This window comes from Falco rusticolus, chromosome 1, assembly GCF_015220075.1.
Source record: "Falco rusticolus isolate bFalRus1 chromosome 1, bFalRus1.pri, whole genome shotgun sequence".
Taxonomy (NCBI): Eukaryota; Metazoa; Chordata; class Aves; order Falconiformes; family Falconidae; genus Falco; species Falco rusticolus.
In genome coordinates this window covers 32,023,042-32,049,708 of record NC_051187.1, presented here as the reverse complement: position 1 = coordinate 32,049,708, position 26,667 = coordinate 32,023,042, and the positions used below count along the sequence as shown (strand labels likewise).

The window sequence follows — 26,667 nt, the reverse complement described above, 5'->3', positions numbered from 1 at the left end:
TGTGGGTACCGGCAGCGGGAAAGCCAGCCCAGGCCCCCGTGCTCAGCTCTGCTGGACCTATTCACCCCTGGCCTGGATGGGGCAAGCGCTGGCCACCCGGCCAAAAGCGCATCAGCAGCTTGAGTGCCATGCAGTGTTTGCTGTCAGGAGCGAGTGAGGGGGCCACGGTCTCTGCCCACACAGTTGCACAATGCCTGGCAGCTCCAGCACCCAGCTAATGGCTCGTCACCCCTTGCTTTCTAGCTCCTTGTGCCAGTTGTCACCTTCCCCCAGATGCCCATCCAGGCCTTTCAGCTCCTGCCTCAGTTTCTTCTTTCCCTCTGCACTAAGGCAGAGACCCTCGTCCCTGTCTGCTTTGGCCCAAGGGTATGGCTGAAAGCTCGGGAGAGCAGCCAGGACTTGCAGCTTGGTCCCTTGCAGCATCTCCCACCCATGCAAGGCCAATCTCTGCCCTGTCACCTTCATCTCCAGCAATGCTGTGCAGCTACCTTCAGCACCAAGCTCTCAGGTTTCCCACCCATGCGCACATGTGCACATCCCCACATGTGCACATCCCTGCATGCATACATCCAAGTGCACATCCATACCTACATCCATGTGTACATCCCTGCATACATTCCTGCACACATCCATGCCTACATCCCTATGCACATCCCTGCATACATTCATGTGTACACCCATGCCTACATCCATGGCCATGCATATCCCCATGTGGATCCATGTTCCCACATCTCTCCACCAGTGCCTGGAGCTCAGCCCCGGTGCCCAGAGCTATGACACGCTGAGGGCTTTGGGCCGAGCCAGGACCCCCCAGAACCGGGGCCAGGACCCCCCAGCCTCGAGGCCAGGACCTCCCGCACCCGGGCCAGGACCCCCCAGCCCCGGGGCCAGGACCCCCCCCAGTACCGGGGCCAAGACTCCCAGCCCCGGGGCCAGCCCCCCCAGCCCCGGGGCCGATCCCCGGCGCGGTGTCAGCCCCCAGCTGCCCCGAGCCGCGGTGAGGGGCGGTGGCGGCGGAGGCGGGCGGGAGCGGCGCTCCGCCCGCCGGGGCCGGGCCGAGCCGAGCCGGGGCGGCGGGGAGCCGAGGACAAAGGTGGCCGTGTGGGAGTGGAGCGGGTCCGGGAGCGGGTCCGGGAGCGGGTCCGGGAGCGGGGAGGGGCCGGGGCTGGGGGCGCAGCGGAGCGGGGCTGAGCGGGCGAGAGCGACCGGGAGCGGGGCTGCCGGTACCGGGGGAGGGCGGTCCCCCACTCCCCATAGTCCCCGAGAATCTGGGGATCCCAAAGAGGACCCCAAGCTGCCTGCGGGCAAGGGTCCCCGCTGCCCCCGGCCCCCCGAGACCCCCCATCTCATCCCCCTGAACCCTGCGTGGTGGCTTCATAGGAAAATAATGATCCTGGTGCATGTCCGCCTTGTGCTCATCAGGCTACGGTGACCCGCGACACCCACAGGCGTTTCGTGGCCGCAGGGTGGGCACTGGGGTGCCAGCCCCCACGGTCCCCTCGCACTGGCCGACCCTGGACCCAGCGCTCCCACCGCTCCCCACCCATTGCTGATGCCGGTGGCTGCCAGAGACCGGAGCTAGAGGCAGGATCCAGGTAGGTGGAAAGCCTGGCACGGCGAGGCCACCTGTGATTATGGGACAAGGGAGAGGTGGCCTTCCCTGGGGGACAGGGTCCATGGCCATGGCTCTCTGGAGCAGCGCTGGATCTGCGGTGCAGGCCATAAACCCTCCCTGCGTGCTGCGGGGAGGAGTGCCCTGACATGGCAAACACGGCGCTGGTGGTAAGGTCACCTGCACCAGGTGACATGGGGCACAGGGACGAGCCCAGCCGGGGACTCCTCCGTGGGAAAACCCTCCCCAGGGAGCCCCGACCCACCCAGCACTTGCTGGATGCAGCACCTTGGCTGGGAGCAGGGTTATCCCGGCTCTTACCGGGCTGTTTATTTGCTGGCTCCATTTCCTGGGCGCCAGGGCTGGTGCCACTGAGAACAAAAAGCTGGCGGCTTATTGCTCTGCAATTAAAGGTGCGCCCGACTCTGTGTGTGGGCAGGCGGCTGAGCACCCTCTGTCCCCACAGGGTGCAGAGCCATGAAGCTGAATGAGCGGAGCCTGGCCTTTTATGCCACCTGTGACTCCCCAGCAGACAACACTGGCTTCCTCTACAAGCGCGGCGAGCGGCACACGGCATACCATCGCCGCTGGTTTGTGCTCAAGGGCAACATGCTCTTCTACTTTGAGGAGCGGGAGAGCCGGGAGCCACTGGGAGTCATCGTGTTGGAGGGTTGCACCGTGGAGCTCTGTGATTCAGCCGAGGAGTTCTCCTTTGCTATCCGCTTTGGCGGTGCCAAGTCCCGCACCTACGTGCTGGCAGCAGAGAGCCAGGCTGCCATGGAGTCGTGGGTGAAGTCGCTCTCACGAGCCAGCTTTGACTACATGCGCCTGGTGGTGCGGGCACTGGAGAAGCAGCTGGAGGAGATGCGCTGGGGACCAGCTGGTGGCTGCAGTGGCTGCCAGGGCTTGCCCGGCTCCTGGAAGCCGAAGCCCATGGGGCTGGAGCGGTCCCCAGAGCGGTTGCCGGCTCTGCCCACTGTCCTGCCAAAGGAGAATGGCTGCGCAGTGTGGAACAATGTGCCGGGAGCGGACCGGCTGCCCGGTGCCTCTGGCTGCACCAGGCACGATAGCGAGGGGAACCTGCGGCCACCACCGCTGCCACCGCGCAGGCGGGCATCAAGCAGTGAGGCAGGCAGTGCCAGAGTGGCCGCAGCGGAAAGCCTGTCCACCTTCTGCCAACTCCATGAGCAGTATGGCCGGGAGGTGGCCCAGCTGCGGCAGGACTGGCTGGAGAGGCGGCGTGGCCCCCGGCCCTGAGAGGTGGCTGAGCCCTGGGGACCTTCCAGGACCCGATGATCATCCTTGGTGCTGCCTCAGTCCTCTCCTCACTCTGGGATGTGCAGCCTTGTCCATGGCTGTGATGGACACCTGCTGATGGTGCCACAGAGGGCCCAGCACTGAGGGACACCAGTGTGCTCTGTGATGGTGAAATGCCAGCCTGGCACTGGTGGCAGCTGGGCTCAGCGTGCCACCAGCCAGCCATGAAATCCCAGGGCTGCTGGGGCTGCCAGCTCTCAGGCATCTCGTGATCTCAGGCATCTTGCAGGGGTGCATGCCACTGGCCATGCCTCGGTGCGGGGTGGCCCATCCAGCGCAAGCAAGCTACAAACCACTTGCTGGCTGATGCCTCCTGAGAATCAGCCACTGCACTGGGTCTGGTAGGGCCTCTTGATGCTCTTGCAGCAGGATCATGCACCAGCAATGCTTTTGGAGGAGGATTTTGATGGCATGTCACCCACCTGAGCCTCTGCACCGTTTTTCACAGCCGGGGAGCCTGCTACTGCCTTCCCCTCCCTGCCCAACACAAGTGATTGGCTGAGGTCAGCTGAGCTCCACCAGATCCCTCTGCTCCAGCAGGATGTGGTTTGCAAATGAAAATATCAGTGAGCGCAGTCCTTCCTTAATGGCAGCAGCACGGCATGTCCCAGCTGCCTGGGGAGCTGGTGATACCCAGCCCTGGGTGTTCTGCATAGGGTGATGGCTGCTTGCAGCCCAGCCAGTGAAACCATGGAGGGGACAGATGCAAGGAGAACACAGAAACTGCAGGCACTGCCTCGCCGGGTGGATATTTCAAGTCAGAGCATCATCCCCAGGCTGGCTTGTGAAGGGGAAGCATCGCTTGCGGTGGTGAGCAGGAACATATGTGTCAGCAGCGGAGCGTGTCGAATGATTCATGTGCTAAACCAGAGTGAAGCTGGTGTCTCATACCGGTGCTTCTCTTCCCCCAGTGGTTTATATCAACACTAAAGCTGCTGGCCTGGAGGTGGGATGACCTACCATAGGTCTGGGGGGAGCAGACAGGGCACCACAGGCTTGGGCTGGGTGGCTCTGGTTCCCTTTGACCCCTTGGGACAGGCACCAGATTTTGTTTGTTACAATAAAAGTTGTTTCAGAAATTCCCTTCTGGCCCTGGTTCTTGTTTGCACCTTTAAGCCCCTGGGGAGGGGGGCCCAGGTAGGAATTAACTATACAATTTCATTCCCTTTCTGTCCCCACCGAGTGGGACACGGCCAGTGCCAGGGATTTGCAGTGGCCTGGAGCCCCACATCTGCCCACAGGGATGGGTGGGATGGGTGGAAAGGAAGGGGTGGGATGAGTTGGTGCCACCCTGAGAATATCACGATTCAGTGCCAGGGTGGTCCCACGGCAGGGACAGCACAGTTCTGCCCTCCCTGATGGCTTAAGCAGCCAGGCACAGGTGACTGACATGGGGTTTGGGCATTGGAAAAGAGCTGGGAGACTGGGAGCAAAACCCTCCAGCAGTTTCACTGGTGGAAATAGTACTGGGTGCCCCAGCATGACTTGCTGGTGCATTACAGCCTTAATGGGATGTTACAACCACCCCTCCAAACCCCAGGTTACAGGCTGCACTGCGTGATGCCAACCAGGTTTGGGTGCCCATGGCGAGGTGGCCCTGTGCTCTTGGTGGGACATCCCCAGACCTCTGCCAAGAGGTCTTAGCCAGGGACAAAATATCTATCCTCTTGCCAGGGCAGGTGTCGGTGCTGTGCAGGGATCGGGAAACCTGCCCTTGAGGAGATGGCCAACATGACCCCATGTGCCTGCCCGCAACACCCCACCTGCATGAACACCCCAGTTTCTTGCTGAAGTGGGGTTCTGCAGCAGGTTGGGAGGGGGGGAACGCCTCTTAGGGAAACTGAGGCATGAAGCCAGCTGGGGTCACTTGCTTGCTGAGAGCACTGCAGAACATGGAGCCCTGCTCCCAGCCAGGCATGGCACCCTGCTACGTATTTCAGCATTTGGAGCGGTACCGAGGACAGGCGCAGCTACACCCGCAGCATCCAGATGGTTAACGTGACCCCATCAGTCGGCTGCAGAGGAAGATGCTGGTTTCCATGGCAGCCAGCCCAGCTTCTCCAGACATTCAGATATTCATTAAAAATAAATCCTTCCCAACATGTTAGCTGACAAACAAGCTTAAACAGATACGCAACATATGGATTTATTAATTCATCAAATGCAAACAGCCCTGCCTCGTGTCAGAAGCTGCAAGCTTGCCTGGCGATGGCCAGTTCTGAAGAAGTGCTGGGGTGTGGCTCCATCCCGCAATACTGAACCGAACCTCATGCTGGAGGATGCTGAGCTACCCTGGGGGCAGGAGCAAACCTGCAGCAGGGATGAGCACAGGACTTCCACAGGGCAGGATCATACCCTGAGCTGGACTAGCCCCATTGAACACCCCTTCTCTCCCCCGTCCCCCCCCCAACCACCAGGAGATAATTTATGGCAGTGAGAGCTCACGAACCCAAAGCAAGGCTGCGACTTCCAAGGGAGCCAACATCAACCCAGGCGCTGCGCGAAGCTGAGGAGCTCCCATGCCAGCCGCCTCCAGACAAAACACACCCCAGGGCCAGAGTCGTATCCAACTTCTGTATTTAGTGGCTCTTTACAGAACTTGTTCCTTCCAAAATTGTTAAACAAAGTTCATCGATCTCATAGAAACTTTTGAAGTACAGTACATGAGCCTAACAAAAACGTGATTGGTATGTCCCGCTAGCTTTAATACAACAGGATTGCCGTCTTCAAGACTATCCTAAGTGCTTCCTCAAATCCCGTTCCACTAAAGCTCCTGCTAGCACATGACGGAGACGAGCAGTCAATGGTCGCGCCTCGACCTTCTGCAGCGCGGTGGCAAGGGAAGAGCGGCCGCGGGCAAGCTGGGGCTTGCTGGGGCAGGGCAGGCGGGCAAGCAGAGCTGTGCCTTCACAAGAGCCACTTTTAGCATCGCTCATCGACTACCACCCAAATATAAAAATACCTTCTATTCTGATAAAAATGTATACAGTGGAAAATTAGTCAATGCATAGCCTCGAAGCCTGGCGGGGGAGCCCTCCCAGCGGTGGTGGCCTTGGTGGGTGATGGCTGATGCTATGCGGGCAGGGAACAGGGCAGACCAGCCCAGCACTGGCCACCCCCCATCTTTTAAAGGCATTTCATTAGCAGAAGCTAGCTGGCAGTGCTGGGGGCAGGGAGGCGGCGGGGAACACGCCAGGATGGTGCCACTGCTGAGCTCCTGCGCAGGGTCAGCCCTGCAAAGCCAAAGCTTGATGGTACTTTGCCCAATTCAGGTTTGAGCTTGCCCAGTTCAGGCAGGAGCCTGTCACAACACCCTGGGGCTCATCCTGGCTTCAGCGGCAGCCCCTGTCTGAGGACATGGCTGCAATGAGGGGATGCTCATCCTGCCCGGGCACTCTCCCTAGGGAAAAGTGCTTCAGCCGCAAGAGCTGGCTGTGATGCTGGGAGCAGCCCCGAGCAGGGTTTGGCCCCCTGTGAGTAGGCAGCTCATGATTTTTTGGATGCTCGTCCCCAAGCACTGGTGCCCCAGGGGCAAAGCTCCAAGGCTTCATCTCTTTTTCTTTCCCAAACGATGGCAGAACGTGGGGAACCGGGATCTCATAGATGTCCATCCCCAGCGAGCCAGAGCCATCCCCGAGCATCACATGTGGGTACCTCTTCCCACCTCGCTCCCAAAATCACAAGCACAGGTTGCTTGCATAGCTTTTGCCTTATTTTGTTCTCTTCCCGGGGAGCTGGCAGGAGCCGTGCTGTGCCGTATCAGGGCTGCCACTGGTCACTGGCTGGAGGAAGCGCGAAGGACGGCGTTCGGACCATGCTACATCTTGTTCCAGAAGGCTATTGCAGACATTTCTACAACATATACAACCGCACGGGACATTCTGTGTTACAAAGGTTTTCAAAAAACATAAACCACCAGAACTAAATACATACTCGATGGCATCAGGGTTTTTGCTTTAGAGTCTTCAGGGACTATGACGCAGTCTCTGGCTGGGGCAGAAGCGATGCAGTGTCTTACAGACAGAGGTGGAAACTGCTCGGCAAAAGTTTATTAAATTTGGTCAGTCTCATAGTGCTTCTTGATGGCTTTGCTCAGTAAGTCTTTCTGTGGTTTGTTTTTTTTTTCTTGTTTGTTTTTAATCTCATCCAGTGGCAAACTACAAGACTTCAGTGTACATTTAATGACACGACTGCTACATCATCCTGATTTTATAGCTATCTTTAATATCAAAGCAGCTTAAGCTGTTAATAAATTCCAAAGTATCCTTTTATTAAAATATCTAAAAGAGGTCTATAAATATTTTTTGTTTGGTTTTTTTTTTCTTTTTTTCTTTTCTTTTCTAAAATTGTTCCCAGTTTTTCACATTTAAAACAAAGCCGGGGAGGGGGGCGGCATTGTAGTGGGGGCCCCCCCTTTCCATGGGCGCTCCCCTCCGTGGCGCTGGCCACATGTCACCTCTTGGTGCGTGCTGCATTTAACAAAATATATATATATATGTGGGGGTGTATATATATATATATATTTAGGGCGGCAGGGGGGCTCAGAACTCCCACTCAAGGGCCTCCTCACGGTTGGCAGCCCGCTCCAGGCGGTGGATGATGTTGTTGAGGTTGGCCATCTTCTCATGGCGCCGCTGGACGCTGGTGCTGAGCCGGGGGCCGGGGGCTGGCGGCAGTGCCGGTGAGACCGGCCCGGCAGAGGATGGCCCCGGTGAGGCCGAGCCGGTGAGACCAGGCGAGGATGCTGCTGAGGGCGATGTTGGGGAGACCTCCAAACTGCAACGGGATGAGCCCGCAGAGGACTGGGAGCTGTCGGGGTGCGGTGGCGGTGGTGGTGCGGGTCCTCCGGCGGCAGCACCAGCACGGCCGCCCCGCCGCGGAAGGCTGCCGGCGCTGGGGGCAGCTGCATGGGGGGCTGCCCCCCGCTCCTCCTGGGGAGGTCCGGTCCCCTCGGCCGCCCCGGCTGGGCTGCGTGAGTCCCGCCGGCGGCCCCAGCCACCTGCCTCCCCCTGCTCCTCCTTCACCTTCACGGGCACCGCGGCACAGGGGTGCTCGCCCCCCCCAAACACAGGTTTACGGTCCTCGGTGTCTGAATCGGGGCTGTGGGGGGCCCGGCGCCCGGGGACGGCTGCCCCACCACTCTGCTCTGGGTCTGTGTCATTGTCCTGCGTGCCCTCCACCAGCATCTCCCGGCGCATCCGTGACCTGCCGGGACACAACCACAAAGGGTTGGTGACCATCACCCATCGCCCCGTGTTGCGGGCACCACATGTCTTGGACAAGCATCTTCAGCCAGAAAAATGTGATGACATTGCCTGAGACGTAAAACCCCACTTTGACAGCCTTCAAAACATTTTTTTGGAGGAAAAACTGCTGCTTGAGCACGGGGAACGGATTTTGCAACACCTTGGGCTGTTTCCAGCCAAACGGAGCCAGTTTTGCAAGTGTTTTCCACTACCTTTGTTGTTGTGGTTGTTGTTATTTAATATACAAAATTTTTCAAAGGTTTATTTTCGGGCATTTGTGTTTACCAAGAGCAGGAGGGGCTTTCCTAGAACCATGCAAGGGGAAAGGTCGTAGGTTTCAAACCCCCATTAGTCAATGCTTCACCAAAAAGCCTGACTTTTCAAGCTCTCCCCTGCACTCCCCACACGATGGCTTCACACAAGTAACTTCATCCAGCTCCCATAAATATTGACCATCTACTTCACGCTGCCCAGGGGGACCTGGAGGCAGCTGGAGGCTCTGCAGCCTCGACACAAGCACTTACATGTCTTTTAATACTGGTTTATATAGGGGAGGGGGCACAGCCCATCCCCTGGGCTGTTGACTCAGAGCAGGCAGCTCTTGGTGTGGCTCTGGGGAGGGTTCAGGAGCCATGCGTTCACCTGCAATGCTGCCTGAGGATGAAGCCTGTGCTGCTCCCTGGGGTCAGGCTGCTGTGGGGATGGATGCTGTGCTTCAGAAGCCTCCATAAGGCCTTTCTCCACCCATCATAGAGCTCCTGCTGGGTGGCGAGTGGTGTCCTGCACCAGTGAGCAGGTGGACATGAGCATGGAAACCTCTTTAGATGCTCTGCGTTACTTGGTCAAGGTGGTCAACACCTCCTGACCAGCTGCCAGCCAAAGCACATGCAGTGTTTTGGCTGCATAGAAGCGCAGAATCATTTAGGTTGGAAAAGACCTTTAAGATCTGATCCAACCGTTAATCCAGCACTGCCAAGTCCATCACTAAACCATGTCCCTGAGCACTGCACCTATATGTTTTTGAACTCTCAGGGACGGTGGCTCCACCACCTCCCAGGGCAGCCAGTTCTGATGCTTGACCACCTTTTCAGTGACGAAATTTTTCCTAATTTTCTCCAATCTAAACCTTCCCCAGCACAACTTGAGGCTGTTTCCTCTCATCTTGTTGCTTGTTACTTGGGAGACTGTGCCCACCTGCCTGCAGCCTCTTTCAGGTAGTTGTAGAGAGCGAGAAGGTCCTCCCCGAGCCTCCTTTCTCCAGGCTGAACACCCCCAGTGCCCTCAGCTGCTCCCCATCAGCCTTGTGCTCCAGCCCCCCCCACCAGCTTTGCTGCCCTCCTCTGGACATGCTCCAGGACCTCTACATCCCTCTTGCAATCCCCCCCAGTTCTGCACCCGAGGACCTCCAGTGACCACATGTGGGTCTGCACCTCTCCATCTAGACAAAGAGGGGCTGGGAGAGCATGAAGAGGAACAGTGACACCACCTTGGTGGCACAGCACCACCAGAGGTCCGAAACCCAGGAGCATCCGTACCTGTAGTTGTGGAACCAGTTGATGACGGTGTTGGTCTTAAGGTTGAGCTGGAAGGAGAGCAGTTCAATGGTCTGCTGGGAGGGGTAGGGCTCCAGCTGGTAGGCTTTCTTCAGGGCTTCCTTCTCCTCTGGGGCCAGCACCACCCGTGGCTTCTTAATCTGGAGGAGGCTGAGGTCCTGCGGCTGCAGGCTGGGGCTGGCACACTCGGAGCGGGCGCTGGGGGATTCGCTGTCCGAGCCGGTGCTCATCAGCCCGTACCGACGTTTCAGGTAGGCTGCAGGAGAGGAGACCCAGCTGCGCGCCGCTCGCCCCCCAGCCCAAGGAGCACCCCCCTCGGCCAGCACGCCCACCCCGGTGGGGCTGCATCGCCCTGACCCTCACCTTTCTTCTCCAGCTTCTTCATGTCACGCAGCTTCTCCACGTTGTGGGGGTCGTTGAGCCAGAGCTGCATGCGGACGAAGGGCTCCCTCCCCTTCAGGCTCAGCTTGTGCCACGGCTTGGGCCTGGAGAGGAGATCGGACACCGAGCCCTGCGTCAGGCCCAGGATGCTCTCCCCGAACAGCCGCTGGCCTGGCGGAGGAGAAGCAGAGGTGGTTAGAGTGGGGCAGAGCAGCGAGGCAGGCGCTACAGTCCCTCTGCAGAGTGGGTACACCCTGTTTCCCGGCCAGCATCCTCCCCAGCATCTTGGGATCGCCCCCCAGGCACCCGCAGTGAACCAAGGCGAGTCTGCGGCTATGGGAACTGGGGTGATGCATCTATGGAGCCTCACCAGCAGCTCACGAAAACCCAGGCGGAGACAGGGTCCGCACCTAAATTGTTGTCTGTCAAGACCTCCTTGACCTTCTTGGTGATGGAGTAGGTGTCCAGCTCGGGGGACATGGCAACGATCTCCTGGATGCCCACAGGTCCCTGGCTGTTGGGGTACGTCTTCCCACCCATCGCAGGCGTCGACCGGCTCTCGGGCTGCTGGTTTTCCTTGCTGCTCTCCAAGGCCAGGGTGAGGGGCTCCTGGCAGCCCTTCTCATGCTCGGCAGGGCTGGGGGGCGGCGAGGGGGACGGCTGGGGCTCCACCGGGCTGGCTGCGCGACACCGGGGCAGAGGGGTCAGCGGGGACGGCAGGGATGGCGGGAGGGGACAACAGCAGGGAGCTGGCAGGCGCAGGAAGGTTATCTCGGGGATGCCTGCCGCTCTGCCCTCTGGAGAGGGGGGATGCCAGCCAACTCTCTCTGGTGGCTACAGCAACATGGGAGGTGCCAGTGGAATAATTAAAGAGAGAAAACATCACTAATATAAAAAACCCAGCTACTACTTTATGCCAGGCACAAAGCCAAAGACTCTGCTGTGGTTTTCCTTTTTTTTTTTTTAAAAAAAAAAAAAATAGATGACTTTCAAAACCCATTTCTGACAAAATATTTGAGGATCTGTGTAACAGCCCTAAATTGCCACAGTGACCAACTAAGGGGGTTCAAAATGAGTTGGATGGATCAGAGGGGGATGAAAGGGGCTTCCCAGGATTGGGGTGCGGGTTGGGGTGCTGGCGGTGGCATGGGCAGATCTTCCCGGCGCTGGGGTGGGAAGCAGGAGAAACTCGCCCTGCACTGGGATGTGGGGGATGGATGCAGAAGCACCGGGGGCACTGATGGCACATGGGGACCACGGGGACGGCAGCGGAACTTACCCTGGGAGGGTGTTGGCTGCTGGCTGATGCCTTGGCCCAGCTGGTCGGTCAGCCAGAGCTGCATACGGATGAAAGGCTCCCGACCCTTCTGCGTCAGCTTGCTCCACGGCTTGGGCCGCGACAGCATGTCGCTCACGCTGCCCTGGGACAGCCCCAGCACCTATGCACCATGTAGGTGTCACCCGCTGGGGCCAGGGCATGTTGCCCTCTGTGCTGGGCTGCTGCCTGCCCTCCGTCCCCATTTCAAGGGAGGGGAAGCAGGCTGCCACCCACTGCCATGCTCGTGGCCCCATGGTATGTCCAGACCCCCTGGCCCCAGCCATGGGTACTGTGACTCTGGTGGGTCCCTCTGGGATACCCAGTGGGCTGGGAGGATGGTCCCCACAGGGCTCTGCACTGGGGACAGGGTGTTCTTGGTGGGAAGTGCCATTAACCCAGTGGTGGTCATTGGGAGACCAACCGGGGTTGGGTCAGACCCTGAGGACTTGGCATCCTCCACGGGGAAACCCACCAGGGAGAGCGGGGACCCTGGAAAGAGCTGGTGGAGGCCACCAGTGTGCCCTGGGATCTGGGTTACAGAGCAGAGGGGACAGTGGACCCTCCTTCTCCAAGCTGTTACCTTCTCTCCAAAGATCCTCTGGCAGATGCCGTTCTTGGCCAACTTCTCCTTGACCTGCCGAGTCAGCTCCAGCGTGTCCACCTCCCTGTACATGTACATCTCATACTGCTCGGGTGTCAGTGGTGGCACGGTGGGCTTCAGGGTCCGTGGCACGTAGGTGGGGTAGTAGGAGAGACGACCACCAGCTGCTGGCTCTGCACCAGCTCCCTCCGTCTTCATCTCTGTCAGTCGGTGGGGTTCATCGTCTGCTGGTGGCAGCTCATCCTCGTTGGTGCCACCCTCGCTGGGCTCGCCCCGTGGCCAGCCCCGGCCGTTGGCCATGCTGGAGTAGCTCGAGGAGGAGGAGGAGAGCGAAGGCGAGACAGAGGTGTAGGGTCGGCTGAGCAGGCTCCGCTCCGATGCCCAGTGCTGGTCGAAGTAGGAGCCAGCATCGCCGATCTCCGACTTCACCTTCCGGATGATGCTCTGGACAAAGGCAGCGGGTGAGAGTACGGCCAGGGGCGTCTGCGGGGGGCCAGGGCTGGTCCCGCTCCCCTCCTCCTGCTTGACATAGGTCGGAACGATGTTCTGGCTGACGGTGGCCAGCGTGGAGCGCTCGGCAGGCGATGTATCCCCGGGGCGCCCACTGCTCCCTGACTCCATCTCCAGCAGTGCCTGCTGCTGTGCCTGCATCTCCCGCCGTGCCTGCTCCAAGATGCTCTTGATGGCGTCCTCTGAGCTGCTGCCGCCTGTCCCGTTGGCCACTGTTTGCGATGCTGATGGTGTTTTGGGTTCCCCTGCAAAGAAAAGGGGTGAGGGGAGCCCTAAGGAGCAGCATGCACCGTTTTACCGTGTGGTCATAATTCAAAATGCAGGAGAAAAGGGATTTTATCCCGATCTGTTCTGGAGTGCTATCCATCAAGCAGGTGCAGATCAGAAGAACAAGCAGCACCCCCAAAGCAAAAGCTGCGCCCCCCCCAGCTCAAAGCGAGCTGCCTTTTTGACGATTGCAAAGTAAATCCCATTACCAACAACGGCAATAGACAAACATGTTTGTTTTCCCTGACTGTTTTTCCACCGTTCCTGTCTAATTTAATTCTCCAGGATTCTGCTTTCTCAGCAGACTACCTGTTTTAATGTATTTCATTTCTTGTAATTGACTGCGAGCGCAGCTGCTGTAATGATTCCTCATGCCAGATGGATCATGCATCCTCATTTAATCATCTGGTTTGGGGCAGGGGGGAGAAAAAAGGTAGATCCAAAGTTTCCAAAAGCCCAGATACAAATGCTGCTGCATGGGGAGTCTTCCATCCCTTACAGTATTTACCAACGATTCTTCCTACCATGCCTCAAACCTCCTCTGTGGCTTTCAGCAGGAGAAATGTCCCCCAAAAAGCTCATTTTGGCCCCGCCAGGGCTGCTCCATCCTGGGTGCCGGCTCCCAGCCAGCCACAGGGTTAGCCCAGGGCCACCTTGGCCAGGACTGTGCCACGAGTGCTGGGCTGGGCAGGGGCTGGCTAACATTCCCTAGGGGATGCAGAGACCCCCGTGCCAGATGCTGTCAGTGTTGCGGGTGTTTCAGCATGCTGTGGGACCCACAGCCATGCAGCACCCAGCTGCTGGCACCCTTCTGGGTGCTGCTCCCACAGGGGCAGAGCAAGGGCTTGGGCACCCCTGGAGCCACCCACATGCTGACACCTACCTCCCTTCTGTGACTCGATCTCCTTCTTTGCCTGCTCCAGGATGCTTTTGATGGCATCATCAGAGCCAGTCTCCGGCGTCCTGATCCGTGGCGTGATGCTACCTGATCAAAGAGGCAGAATAACAGCTTTGTCACCGGCTCTGGTTTTACAAGCTCCACTTGTACGTCAGGAAGTATTTACTGCTCCTCATGTTCAGTTATTTTAGGGATGCTGGTTTTAAGACAAATGTCATTCCCAATTAGTCACTAGTCAGTGCATGGGGAGCACTAGTAGCCTCGGCTGCCAGCTCTCGCCTCCGGCACAGCATCTCCCAGCCACCTTGCTTGCCCCATCCAAAAGCACACACTCCCCACCGGCACACAGGGTGCTGAGCAGAGACATGGGCACGGGGACCACGTCCCCCATCCTCGGCACTGTGCCCTCTCGCCTGTGCAGGTGAAGGGTTAATGCTGGATCGGATCCAGGGAATAAATTGGAGCTGTCTGGGTTGAAATGCAAGCAGATGCATGGACCACGGACCTGCATCCCCCAGTCCTGTGCCACCATGGGGACCTGAGTGACCAGCCACAACTGCTGCCACCACTGGGACGGGGCCAGAAGCCACAGTCCCTGGAGTCAGGCTTTACCATCTCATGGTGGTGCCAACACTGCGCCGAGTTCCCACAGCATTAAAACTTCATTATTTTAACAAAATATTCCCGAGCACATTGATTCATACGCTATGAAACAGCCTAATGAATAATTAAATGGCACTTGTCAGAATAAACGAGTAAAGCACGTCCGGGGATGCAGCTTCCACAATGATGGGTTCTTGTTAATTGCTACCATTTGCCTGGGCTCCATCCCACCCAGCAGCCGATTCCGTCCCACCCTGCAGTGAGTGAGGGGACCACCAGGGACAATCCCTAAGTGTCACCGGTGACTCCATGCGCATCCCTGCCTCTCTTGCCAGCACATCACAGGCTGGCGAGCATCCCTGCCGCAGCATGGGGCACCCTGGGGTGCTGCCGGGGTGAAGCGGGGTGCATTGGGAGGGGATCCCACAGCACCGCCTGCAGCATCCCAGGGCAGGACCCATCGGCTGGGGCCACCCCAACCACTCACCTCTCTGGCGCACCTGGATAGTCCTCAGGGCCAGCACGTTCTGCTCATCGGAGAGGAACTGCTTCATCTTGATGAACGGCTCCTTGCCCTTCACCGTCAGCTTGTGCCAGGGCTTGGGTCGGGCCAGGATCTCGCTGACAGAGCCCTGCGACAGCCCCAGCACGTAATGCCCGAAGACCCGCTGCCCGATGTTGTGCTTCAGCAGCTGCTCCTTCACCTGGAAGGCGATTTCGGCTGTGTCCAGCTGCTCCTCCTCGGCAGAGCTGCTGGTGCTGCCCTCGGATGGCTCGCCAGGCGGGCTGGTGGCACTGGCAGCCGGCGCGGTGCCAGGGTGCGTGGCACTGCCCTTGGCCCCGAAGAAGGCAGAGGGGAAGGGTGGCCCCACACTGGCATTCTCATTCTTGTAGGCAGGCAGTGGTGGGTGGGGGGCCTTGGGGTCTCCTGACAGCCGCTCGCCCCCTGGGAAGGGGGACAGTGAGAAAGTCTGGGGGCCATCAGGAGCCAGGCCGGGACCGGGAAGAGGTGGGAGGGGAGTGGGGGAGGTGGGTTCGTCTGCCGGGGCATGTTGGGGGGATGGGTACGGCTGCTCCATGCCCAGCGAATCCTTCCCCGACTCGTCTTCGGAGTGATCCTCCTCTAGAGATGAATGAGAGAAAGGGAGACGCACTAGAGTCCCCCCAGCCGGCAGCTCCGGCACAGCCCCACAGCAAAGCATCTCCTGCCTCCGTTTCCCCAGGTGGCTTCCCACCCCCTGTCCTCCCCCTGCCAGCTGCGGGCTCCTTCCCACCGCTGGGGCAGCATCCGACCCTGCTGCCCACATTCCCAGGGAGGCTCCTGATGGGACCAGGGATGCCGCAGGACCCGGGAACCCTACCAGTGCTGGCCAGCAGGCTGGGCTTCTCCAGCAGGTACTTCTGGGAAGGGTAGAAAGCCTCCTTCCCCAGCAGCAGGGCCTCCTCTGCCTTCGATATGCTCTGCAAGGAGCCAAGCCGAGATGGGAAAGGGCGGCGGAGCCACTGGCGGCAGGGCTGGCACGCGTGCCACAGCCCGGCGAGCATGCCGGCACACGCCGCAGCACTTGCCTGGGGAAGGCTGCAGCTGGCGGAGGCCACCTTCATCGCCTTCAGGATGCTGGGAGGGAGACAAGGTGGGTGACTCGGCGGGCACGGCTTTTTGCTGCCATCAAGCCACCGAGCGTTACGGCTGCTGAAGTGTGCCGTGGGTGCTGACGGCACCCGGCCGGCCGGGGACAGGCAGGCAGCAGGCATGGATCAAGCCATACCTCAGCTCCGTTTTGATCTCCTCGTAGTCCGCCTGCGCCTGCAGCTTCTCCTCCAGCTTCTGCGGAGCAGAGGGGGGGAGTCCTCGCAGCCGGCTCCTGGTGCACGCCCGGCACGGCCAGACCCACGTCCCCCCGCCCCGGCAAGCCCCAAGCCCCCGCGGGCGCACCTCGATGGCTTCGTTCTTGGCGGCCAGCTGCCCCTCCAGCTCGGCAATCTGGTTGGCAGAGGACTCCTCCAGCTCCTGCAGCGAGCTCTGGAGGTGCTGGACGTCTTTCAGGAGCCGCAGGATCTCCCGGTCTTTGGCAGCCAGAGCCGCCTCCAGCCTCGACCCTGAGCACATGGAATAGTTCACTTTGTCCTGCTGGGAGAGGGGACACCATCAGCTCCCAGCCACCCACCATGTGCACAAGGGCCACCCTCCTTGTCAGACATGTCCCCATGGGCAGCAGGTGAGCCCAGGGCTCAGTCCTGTGGGATGGGGACCTGGGGTGACACAGCCCTGGGGAGGGACAGACCTTTTCTCTCCCCTTAAAGGTCTCCCAGGTGCATCTGCTCGGTGCTATGGGGGTGCATGTCCCCCAACCCCATGGGAGGCTGGGGCTGCAGGTAGGGCATGGCCAACGCTACCACCCCATGGTGGAAAACCACCTCAGTCACAGGCATTTCAGGCTTGCTCCTGAAGGTGGTGGGTGCTCCCCAATGTGATGGGGTGCTCCTACATGCTGCGAGATGCTTGTGAACATGCCAGGGTGCTCCTGGCTGCTATGGGGTGCTCCTAGCTATGACGAGGTACTTCCAAGTGCAGTGGGATGCTCCTGGCTGTGGCAGATGCTCCCAGGTGTGATGGGATGCTGCCAGCTGTAATGGGGTGCTGCTGGCCCCAAATGGGTGCTCCCAGCTGTGATGGGGTACTCTCAGCTGCAATGGGGTGCTGCTGGCCCCGAATGGGTGCTCCCAGCTGTGACGGGGTGCTGCTGGCCATGATGGGGTGCTGCTGGCCCCAAATGGGTGCTCCCAGCTGTGATGGGGTACTCTCAGCTGCAATGGGGTGCTGCTGGCCCCGAATGGGTGCTCCCAGCTGTGATGGGGTGCTGCTGGCCATGATGGGGTGCTGCTGGCCCCAAATGGGTGCTCCCAGCTGTGATGGGGTGCTCCCAGCTGCAATGGGGTGCTGCTGCCAGCCCTGAGGGGTGCTCCTGGCTGTGATGGGGTGCTCCCGGCCCTGAGGGGTGCTCTCACCCCGGCAGCGCCCGGCGGGGAGCAGCAGGCCAGGCGCAGGGAGCTATTCACGGCTGCCAGCTGCTCCCGCAAGCTCTCCACCTCCCTCTGCGCCGCCTCTGCTCGCTGCAAGAGAGCAGAAAGCACATCAGGCAAGGCACCCGCAGCTCATCCCAGCACACACAGGGCAGGGTGGTGCTCCAGGATCTACACAGACTCGTGTCTCTCCCAAGCATCCTGCTCCCACCACCACCACCAGCAGCCCACCATGTATTTCAGCTCCCCATGTCCTAATGTAGTTCCCGATCCCAATCCCTGGGCACTGGCTACAGACCACCTCCAGGACACTGCCTTCTTCCACCCAAAGAGCCATATCTACATGCAAATTGCTCTTTAAGCTTCTTTTATTATCCATGCGTGTTTATTTGTACCTCTATTTTCAGAATGAAACTAATTAACAGGAATGGAGACCAACACCAGGGTGGCATGGGTTGTGCCCTAAAATGCCCGTGAGAGGCTGGAGGTGACAAACATCAGCTGGCAGAAGCCCAAACACACCAGTGACCCCCAACATGGGGCAGGGAGTCCCACTGGGCTGGTTTGGAGGAGCTGCTGCGTGAAGGAAACCAGAGGCCCCCTTTGCAGGGCTTCCGAGTCCTGGGATCTGGCCACCATTTTTGGGGACAGACATCCATCCAGGAGGATGCTCAGGGTGCTGCGGCGGGTGCAGCATCTGGGCTCTGCAGGGTGAAACCCATAAGCCTGGAGGGGCCACAGCCAAGTGCAGTGGAAGGGGAGCAGGATATGTGCCCTGCACCAGCTAGAAAGTCAGCTCCTGGCTCACCTGGTTGGCTTTTTCGAGGTTCGTCATGATCATGGCTACTTCATCTGCCCTGTGACGAGAAAGCAAGAGGCGTCAGCTGGCACGGAGGCACGGACACAGCCCTCCATGGCTGGCAAGGGCTCCTGCCTGCGCTGTAGGTGAGGGCATGAGCAGGCGTCTTAGATATAGGGACCCCTGCGACTCAGGATGCTCTTGCGGTCACTTAAAGCATCTCAGCTCCTCAAGTTATTTAGCAGCACCATGGGGATGTCCTGGTGCTGCCACAAGCAGCTTGGCTCAGCCTCAGGCATGCCAACAGCCTCCGGGCATGACCGGGCACCGCTGGTGACTTACTTTGATGCAGCTTCCTCGTCGTATTTACACCGCAGCTCCAGCAGCTCCGTCTGGGTGGCCTTCAGCGCTGGGAAGAGGAAGAGAAGGGTGAGCCACGGGGTGAGGGCTTGGCCTCCTGCGGCTGGCAGCCCCTTTCCTGGCCACCCCCTACCTGCGTGGAGCACTTTGATCTTCTCCTCTGCCTCCCCCAGCCGAGCAGCCAAAGTGACCTGTGCTTCCTGCAGTCCCCTGTGAGAGATGGGCATCAGCAACATGCCAGCAGCACCACGGCTGGGCCGACCCTGCAGCCCCCCACGGGCACATGGAGACCCCCTGGCTGCATCCCCTCGTCTACCCCATCGCTTGGTGATGCCAGGGAAAGACCCACCGGCGGATGCCGGGACACCTTCCAAGCCGTGTTACCCCTTGATGTTAAGGAATTTATTACCCTAGGTGGAAAAAAAATTCACTTTGGGTCTGAAAACAGTCCCTGATCCCTTTAGCTGAAACCCCTCTGCCAAGGCGGGGATGGCAGCCCACCCCTGCCTGTAATTAATTGGAGGAGGGGGAAGCAATCAGGGAAAAGTTATTCTGCATTATTTATAGCCTGCACTTGCCAGGAACTTACTCGCAGAGATCTGCAATTTAGGGTTTAAAGATTCCTCATTTGTTTCCCGGTGCAGCGTGTTAAGGAATAACAATGAAGGCACTGAGAAAGCCGGGAGCCTCCAAATTAAAAGGCCATTTAATGAGGTTCATTCGCCCGACCTGGCTTTAACCCATTTGTCCAACCAAAGCCACGTGTCGGGGAGATGGCACAAGGGGCTGGCAGGAGGGACCTGCCCCAGCTCTGCCCGTGCCCGCCACTGCCTGGGATTGGGGATGACAAACAGGGATGCTCAGAGTGCCCGAGACTGTCCCAGGTTTCTGGACAGGATGCGTCTGCTCTCAACTTGGATAGCAAAGGAGGCGCAAAGGGAAGGAGGAGAGGGAAGGACAGACAGACACCCCTGTGGCAGGAGCAGGGACAGAGCCACATGTTCCCCCAGTACCCTGAAATGACCCCGTCCCCGGTACTCACGTACTTTTGCTTTTCTGCCTCATTTCTCTGCAGCAAGGTTTCTGTGCACAGTGCTTTGCCGTCGATGCCAGAGAACGGGGGCTCGGCCGCTGCTGCAAGTCCAGTTGCTGGCGACGTCCCCTCTCTGTGCTCTGCAGGAGGACACAGTTCATCCACTGGGGACCACGGGCCAGGAGACAGCTCCTGCCCCTGAGACCCCTCTGCATCCCAGGGATCCTCAGAGGCATATGGGGCGACCCGGCTGGGGACCGCCACTGCCACCCTCATCTGCTGGCGGCTGGTGCTGGGGGTACCTTTGGTGCCGACGAGCTCTGGGTGTTTCTTCCAGGGGCGGCTGAGATCCTTCAGGGGGGACGGTTCGGGCTCGAGGCGCTGGAGCTGCTGCAGCCGGTCCTCCAGGCTCCGGGCAGCCTCCAGCACAGGAGCGGGGTCTGTGGGACACGGGATGCGGCGGTGAGCGGCAGGGATGCCCACCGCCAGCCCTCTGCCCACCCTCCCTGCCAGCCTCCACTGAAAACCAGAGCACATTCCCTTCCAGCCCTGGGGAACCCCGTGGGGTGCCCAGTGCCATGGGGACACCCCTTGATCCAGCACTTTCCACCGCCAGCCCCAAGGGATGGAGGGGCCAGCAGGGCTGCATGGGGCATCACCTGCCTGAGCAAGCCAGTGGCACCCGCAGCACCGGTGGCCCCGGTGCCACCAGTGCCGGCCCGTTTGGGCGCAGACAATGGCGGTTTGTGCCGAGGTAAGCAGGTGCATTCAGAGCCGTCCGTCTTCCCTCTGTCAGCATTACACCATCATTAGCTAGTGTCTGCTCAGCAGGGTGTGCCATTATGTCTCCCAGGGCTGATGTAATTATACATTGACATAATTAACCCAGCAAGCCCATTAAGCAGGCCAGCTAAAAATTCATCTATAATTATTTGTTGTGTGCATGCTAATGAGTCCATCTGCACTGCCATTGTACAACATGAACAAATTAATTTACAAGTCTGGATTTTTTAATAAGTTCAAGAAAATGCCTCCTATTGAGCCAGGTTAATATAGGTTTGGGGGCTTGTTTTTTGGTTTGGTTTTTTTTTTTTTTTAGAAAAGAAGAGGAAAGAAAATAGATTTGAATTCTCCAGGGTCAAAAAGTTAGACAAACAGGGAAGTGGGATGGAGCCAGGCATGCTACTGTACGGCACGGACGCGTGGCAGGCATCCAAGGGTAAAAAATAATAACGGTGATGGAAAAAAATCAAACAACGGGCTGCCTTCACTCCGAACAGGACACAGAGCAGCTCTTCTGCTCAGTGAGTCCCTGGCTGAGATGGCAGTGGTGCAGGATGGAGGGGGCCTGGCACCACCTTGGCCATGCCACAGGATTCAGGGTGGTCCGGGACTGCGCTGGCACAGCCCAACCGCAGCACCAGGCATCGTCAGGATGAACCTGCCCAAAAGATGCAGGATTTGGCCTGTGATCCTCACTGTAAATGCCTAGCACGGATGCTCCTTGCAAACAAGTGGTGCCAAGTCACGTGTCCCCCAGGATGGACTTTGGGACTCCCTCCGATCCGCTGCTGCCTTCCCATCCTACAGCATCATTGCTGTGGGGTGCAGGGTCTCACTGCAGGACCCGCCACACATCTTCCCTGCAGGACCAGCGACTGACGGACCCCACATGCTAACACTGAAAGCCCCTGGAGCATCATTCCCTGCAGGGAACATTCCCCCTTTTTTCTGCTGGACATGACAGACACCCCAAGGACATGCCAGGATAAAAGATTTGTGCCCAGATCCTGGCCACAGGGATGCATGCAGAGGCGAGTGCTGAGCCCAGCCAGCAGGCTGCTGGCTTTGGCACTGAAAAGGGGGACTCGGTTCTGGCTGGGACCCTCCTGGGCTGCTCGTGGCGTCCTTCGGCTCAGCATCCTTCAGCTCATGGCATGTCACAGCTTGGCATCCTGCAGGCTGGTTCCCCATCCAAGGATACAGGAATGTGCCATCAAAGCGGGTTGCGGTGATGCGGCACAGCCCCAAACCGGACTAGATGCTCTCACAGCCATTAATAACACCCGTAAGTACATGAGCTGAGATAACAATACAGCTAATTAAACCCTGTGCTCCGGGGCGCCAGCTCACAGGCTGCAGGGGCCAGGGGTCCCCCCCGCACTCCCCCAGCCCCGGGGGTGTTGGCAGAAGGCTCCGTGCCAGCCTGCAAGCTGCCTCCGCTGGGATAAATGCTGGGGCAGGCCCTGTCTGATCTGCACCGGCAACTCCTCTCACCTTCGTGATAAGAAATAATACGGGAGGAACTGGCCTGAGCAATAAAGCTCTGAGGATTTTCCTCGGGTCAGCATTTTCCCTCCCATGAGCTGCAGCTCCACTGCTGAAATACAGCTGGGGCGATCCCCCAGTGCACTGCTCCCTGTTTGGAGCCAACATCCCAGGATGAAATGGTTGGGAGCAGAGCTTTTAGAAGGGAAAAAACCCAAGTGGTGCTTTGACTCCACTTTCTACACCAGCTGGGGCAGCGCTGATGCGAAACGCCTGGCTGGATTAATTGCATTGTGATAAAACTACACCGTCCATCCACTGGGAAAGCGCTGCCTTTGGCCATGGGGCCGGCTCCACCACCTCAGGCGAGGTGTTTGGATGCACCAAGGCGCTGCCGGCACCGGGCACCAAGCTCGTGCCATGCTCACACCATGCTCGCACCACACTCATGCTGCTGCTGAGCAAACCCTCCTGGTGCTGGGCTGGAGAGGGGATGCACTTAAACCCAAGCACATCATCTGCTCACACCAAGGTGCCATGGATGCCACGTGCCACCACGCTCTGAGCCACACAGGACGCAGGTCACGGTGCAGGGGACAGTCCCTTCCTCCGTAGGTCATGGCCCCCATCATGCCAGGTTAGAGGAGACGATGGCACTGACGCCGCAGCCATGCAGCTGTGAGCCCCGCCGCAGCAGTGACTCACCGGCAGCACAGATGGGTGACGCCAGAGAAGCATGTGCCAAAACAGGACCTCCAGCACTGTGTCCGCCCACTGCAGCTCCTGCATGTCCAGGGACTGTGGCACGGCATCGCCCACGGCCAGCATGGCCAGCTCACGTGGGAAACAGCCAGTCCCAGCCACAAGGCAGAACCTGCTGCCCAGGCATGCTTATCTATTGCTCCATATGTTCACCCACTTATATATATTTTATAATACATTTATATATATAATATTATATATATATATATATACACATACACACACACGTATATATAATAAATGCTGCCACTAGCTGGCGTTATTGGCTGTCCTTTAGTGCCACCGGTAATGCTGCAGTAGGGATGGGTGGTGGGCAGGGGTCCCTCCTGGTGTCCCCAGCTTGGCACAGGGGAGTAGGGCCAGGAGCCGTTCCTTGTGCTGGAGGGGGTCCGGCAGACCCGCCCCCAGACACCCCGACCACAGCAGCACACATCTGCTGCGTAGGCACTGGAGCAGCTCAAGGCACCCACGGGATGGTGGGATGGGGCAGGTGTCCTGGGTCCTCATCACCTTCTCCTGAGCACACACAGATCCAGGGAGCACTCGTGCCCCTGGGGACTGGCAGCTCATCCCTGTGCCAGAGCCTGGTGGAGGGCTCTGTGCTGGAGCTGAGGGCTAACAGCTGCTCCATGTTGCCACCCAGCTCCAAGCGGAGCACGGGACACCCGCGGTGCACCCATGGAACGCCCACGGTGCGTCTGTGGTGCATGCACGGTGCATCCATGTGCATGCACGGTGCATCCACAGTACCTCCGCAGCGCATCTGCGGTGCTGTCTCCCACCGGGGCAGCACCTCCTCTGCCACCCCATCCCAACCTGCTCAACCACATCCACCGGCGCCCTATGAATCCCTCCACGAGTCAAAGTCAGCCTTAAATCAAATCATCCCCAACAACAATGACATTAATTATGCTTTTAACACATTTTACTGCTTCCCCCCCTTCCCTTCATGCCACATCTGTGTGAACAATATCCAAAAGATTTACGGTTTTCTCCCGTAATTACAGACACACAGCCAGCTCACTTATCAAAATACTTGCTGAGCAATCAGGCTCCGTTACAGTCTCTGCCAGAGATTTGTGTTGACAGCAGCCATTCAAAGCAAAAAATGTCGAATCAGGACTTATGTGGCGCTTGTAAAGTATTCCACAAAGAGTTCGCCTGTCGAGAGACACACGGACATGTAACAGACGGGGACAAAACGCCGGGTGGGAGGATTTGGGGAGCAGGAGGGGAGTGGGGGAGAGGGGAGCACGAGATGGATGCTGTGGGAGAGCACAGACAGGGGAGGAGGAGGGGTACAGAGACCACAGGGGAGCAGTTTTGGGGTGTGCATGTGTGTGCACCTGCGTGCACCTGTGCGCATCCATGTGCATGCGTGTGCAAGCAGAAGAAGCATGGTGGGTGGGCGTGCGGAGGTGGGGAGGGAAGATAACTGGGTTCTGGAAACTGAGCTGACACTTGGTTCTTGTAGCACAGGAGAAAATTTAATGAGGACAAAAATATGTCTCCCTAATTCCCCTAAGAAATCATTAAAACATTTTGTTATTCCTAAATGTCTGGAAAATGAATTAGTGGCCCTGCAGGAGCCCTTCTGTGCATCTTCAGCTGTTTGCAGCTCTCCGTCCTTGCTGTGCCAGGGGATGCTCTGTGACGCTATGCCCAGCGCAGCCGACCCCCCAGCTCAGAGCATGGCAGAGCCCCCAGCACGGAGCAGCGGGGATGGGAGTGCCAGCCCCTCACCCAGCCCTAGCACCGACTCTGCCAACACAAGCCTCAGGGCTGCCCCGTGCCTCGGTTTCCCCCTCCCCAGACTGCAAGCGGCACCCCAGACGGGGGGTACACCCCGGCCTGGCGGTGAAACGGGGAGAGCCGTCCCCAAGCCACGGCCGGTGCCAGGAGCCGTGCTGCGAGCTGGCGCTCGGTCGTTTCGGTTAACTTACCGTCAAAAAGACAACTGGGGATAGCCGCAGTGTTATTACAAGGGCTGAGCAAATGTATTCCTTTCCTAATGTCAAGATGCATTTGGCTCAGGGGCTGAAACACAGCGATGGCAAAAGCTGTTTCCACTCCTCTCTTCGGCTGGTATCTCCAGAGCACCATGCGCGAGCCGAGGTTGATGCCAGCCGCAGCGGGGATGGGGCCAGCAGCGCTGCCACGGTCCTCGCCGGCTCCTCTCCGCACCGGCGCCGGCACGCAACTCGTTAGGCAGCCAGGTCGCCACCGTGTTGCTTACCTGGAGCTTCGATTAATTGCTTGTAAACACTCAGGAAAGCCGTCTCAGCCTCCTTGCTTCTCTTACTAAGTGCAATCACCTGCAGGGAGATGGAAAAATGGGGTCAGAGACAAGCTCGGAGGAGGGAACTGGTTCTGCCGGGGCACCAGGACCAGTGCCACTCGTGACCCCTAGCACACGGGTCCCCCCCCGGCCACGGCTCTGTGCCCGCTCCGTGCCCTGTGCAGCCGCTCGCTGCCTTTGGCTAAACTCCTCGCGCCGCTGCCATGTCACGTCGCCCTAAATCATTGATGCGCTCTGAGTAAATGAAAATTATAATTTAATGTCAGTGCTTAAATAAGAAATAAAGAAGTCTGCCTGTTGTTGTGCTTGTTGGGTCGGATCCGGCAAACAGCCCTCCCCAGCCACCCTCCCAGCACGACGCCTTGGGTAGAAGCAATGCTCACACCAGGACCAGGACACCTGCTCGCATCCCTGTCCCCCTCAGCTGCCAGGGTGATGGTGATGCTTGCACTGGCTGGGCGGTGGGGAGACAGCATGCTGCATTGCTAATAACCGAACAACATACTAATCTGCTGCGCACTCCCATCCAACATTTATGAGCATGAATCATTTACTCCCTTTAATTTTTCAAGGCGCGACAATACCTTGGGGTGGAGACTGCTGCCCACCTTGTTTGCTGGGGGTCCCCTTGCTACCCCCGCCCATCCAGCCCCAGCTGCAGCAGGTAGGATGGGGCACCAGTGGGACACACAGACCTCTGTGTCCCCGCCATCCCGGGTGCAGGAGCTGGGGATGGAATTGACTCATTCCCAGCTGGAAAACACTCAGGTGGATCCAAACTGGGCGCCCACACCATCCAGTGAGGGAGGAAGAGGTGCCCACCCTGCATTCGGTGCTGGCAGACACACTGTTACCAACAGTGGACTAGTCAATTCAACCGCTTTTAAGCCACCGATGGGCTAATTACCAAACAAAGCCCCAACTTTATGCCTCAGCCCGGTGGCAGCTCCCGCGCCAGAGCATCCTTCCCCTCCACCCATCCCCTCCGTGCCGGTGGAGCTCCCGGCTCGCCCTGCCAGCCTGGATTGTGATTGCTTGTCATTCAAACCCAAAGCAAACCGCTCATTTGTAATCCAGCAGCCACCTGAGCAAACCGCCTTCTCCTTCCAAGCTCGCAGGCACTGGAGCACAAAGATCATTTTTCTATTGTTAAAATTGTATAAGCTGGGCTTTTTATAGCGTCTCGTACACAAACCTACTTTCTCGGCGCCGCTTTTCCAGCAGAGGAGGAATTTGGGGGCTTTTCTTCAGCTTTCTGTAAAAACACTTAGCTTCAGGGTGCTTTAAAATAATAATAATAAAGTGGGGAAGAGAGGAGGGAGGCAGCAAGCAGACGGCAAGTGGCACTGCCTGTGTATTGCAGCAGGACAGCATTGTGCCTGTGGAACTCACCAGCGTGGCACTGGGGTGGCACGGGGAGCCCTGCTGGGGGGGTCTGTAAGGATGCAGAGTGATACTGGGGTGCTCCACGGCATCAGCCCTTCCTGACCCTCCCCACTTCCCACACCCTTTGGACTTTGCATGGGAGAGGAAGGGAGAGGGCACAGCCCACTGGCACGGCTCTGCTGCTGGGCGATGAGGATGCCTGGACCTGCTCGAGCTGCTCTGAAGAGCTTCATCTGCCCTGAGATGGCACCAAGCAAAGGGTGCAGAGCAAAAAGCTCTCTCCGTCACCTCTCCATCACCCATGGCTGCCCCACCATGCATGCCCAACCTGTGCCAGCAGGGAGGAACTGGAAGCCGGGACCAAACTGTTGTGCCCTCAGCCAGGAGGGCGACATCACCAGCATCCTGCTAAAAAGAGGAGAAAATGGCT

The 26,667-nt window shown here is 58.7% G+C and overlaps 2 protein-coding genes across 16 annotated transcripts in view; one reads left to right on the top strand and one right to left on the bottom strand.

The window, feature by feature from the left end:
* Nucleotides 1-1,067: 1,067 nt before the first annotated feature.
* Nucleotides 1,068-3,968, top strand: PHETA1 (PH domain containing endocytic trafficking adaptor 1). The gene is made up of 3 exons (XM_037375580.1): nucleotides 1,068-1,093; nucleotides 1,423-1,595; nucleotides 2,079-3,968. The coding sequence occupies exon 3, from the start codon at nucleotides 2,090-2,092 to the stop codon at nucleotides 2,867-2,869; it is 780 nt and encodes a 259-aa protein (XP_037231477.1). The 5' UTR covers nucleotides 1,068-1,093; nucleotides 1,423-1,595; nucleotides 2,079-2,089; the 3' UTR covers nucleotides 2,870-3,968.
* A 1,521-nt stretch (nucleotides 3,969-5,489) lies between these two features.
* Nucleotides 5,490-26,667, bottom strand: part of CUX2 (cut like homeobox 2) — a 69,163-nt gene continuing 47,985 nt past the window's right edge. For 3 of the 15 annotated variants that reach the window (XM_037375574.1, XM_037375573.1, XM_037375572.1), the window contains exons 2-19: nucleotides 24,496-24,867; nucleotides 19,825-19,962; nucleotides 19,536-19,662; nucleotides 18,623-18,699; nucleotides 18,472-18,538; nucleotides 18,139-18,187; nucleotides 17,316-17,420; nucleotides 16,243-16,437; nucleotides 16,076-16,134; nucleotides 15,668-15,924; nucleotides 14,794-15,429; nucleotides 13,689-13,790; nucleotides 12,008-12,783; nucleotides 11,389-11,548; nucleotides 10,520-10,789; nucleotides 10,092-10,280; nucleotides 9,711-9,984; nucleotides 5,490-8,134 (exon numbers count right to left, since the gene is read on the bottom strand). In XM_037375574.1, coding sequence (XP_037231471.1) covers nucleotides 7,471-8,134; nucleotides 9,711-9,984; nucleotides 10,092-10,280; nucleotides 10,520-10,789; nucleotides 11,389-11,548; nucleotides 12,008-12,783; nucleotides 13,689-13,790; nucleotides 14,794-15,429; nucleotides 15,668-15,924; nucleotides 16,076-16,134; nucleotides 16,243-16,437; nucleotides 17,316-17,420; nucleotides 18,139-18,187; nucleotides 18,472-18,538; nucleotides 18,623-18,699; nucleotides 19,536-19,662; nucleotides 19,825-19,962; nucleotides 24,496-24,655 — 4,305 coding nt within the window. In that variant the 5' untranslated portion in view covers nucleotides 24,656-24,867 and the 3' untranslated portion in view covers nucleotides 5,490-7,470. The other 12 variants (XM_037375575.1, XM_037375576.1, XM_037375578.1 and 9 more) reach the window with 11 other exon arrangements.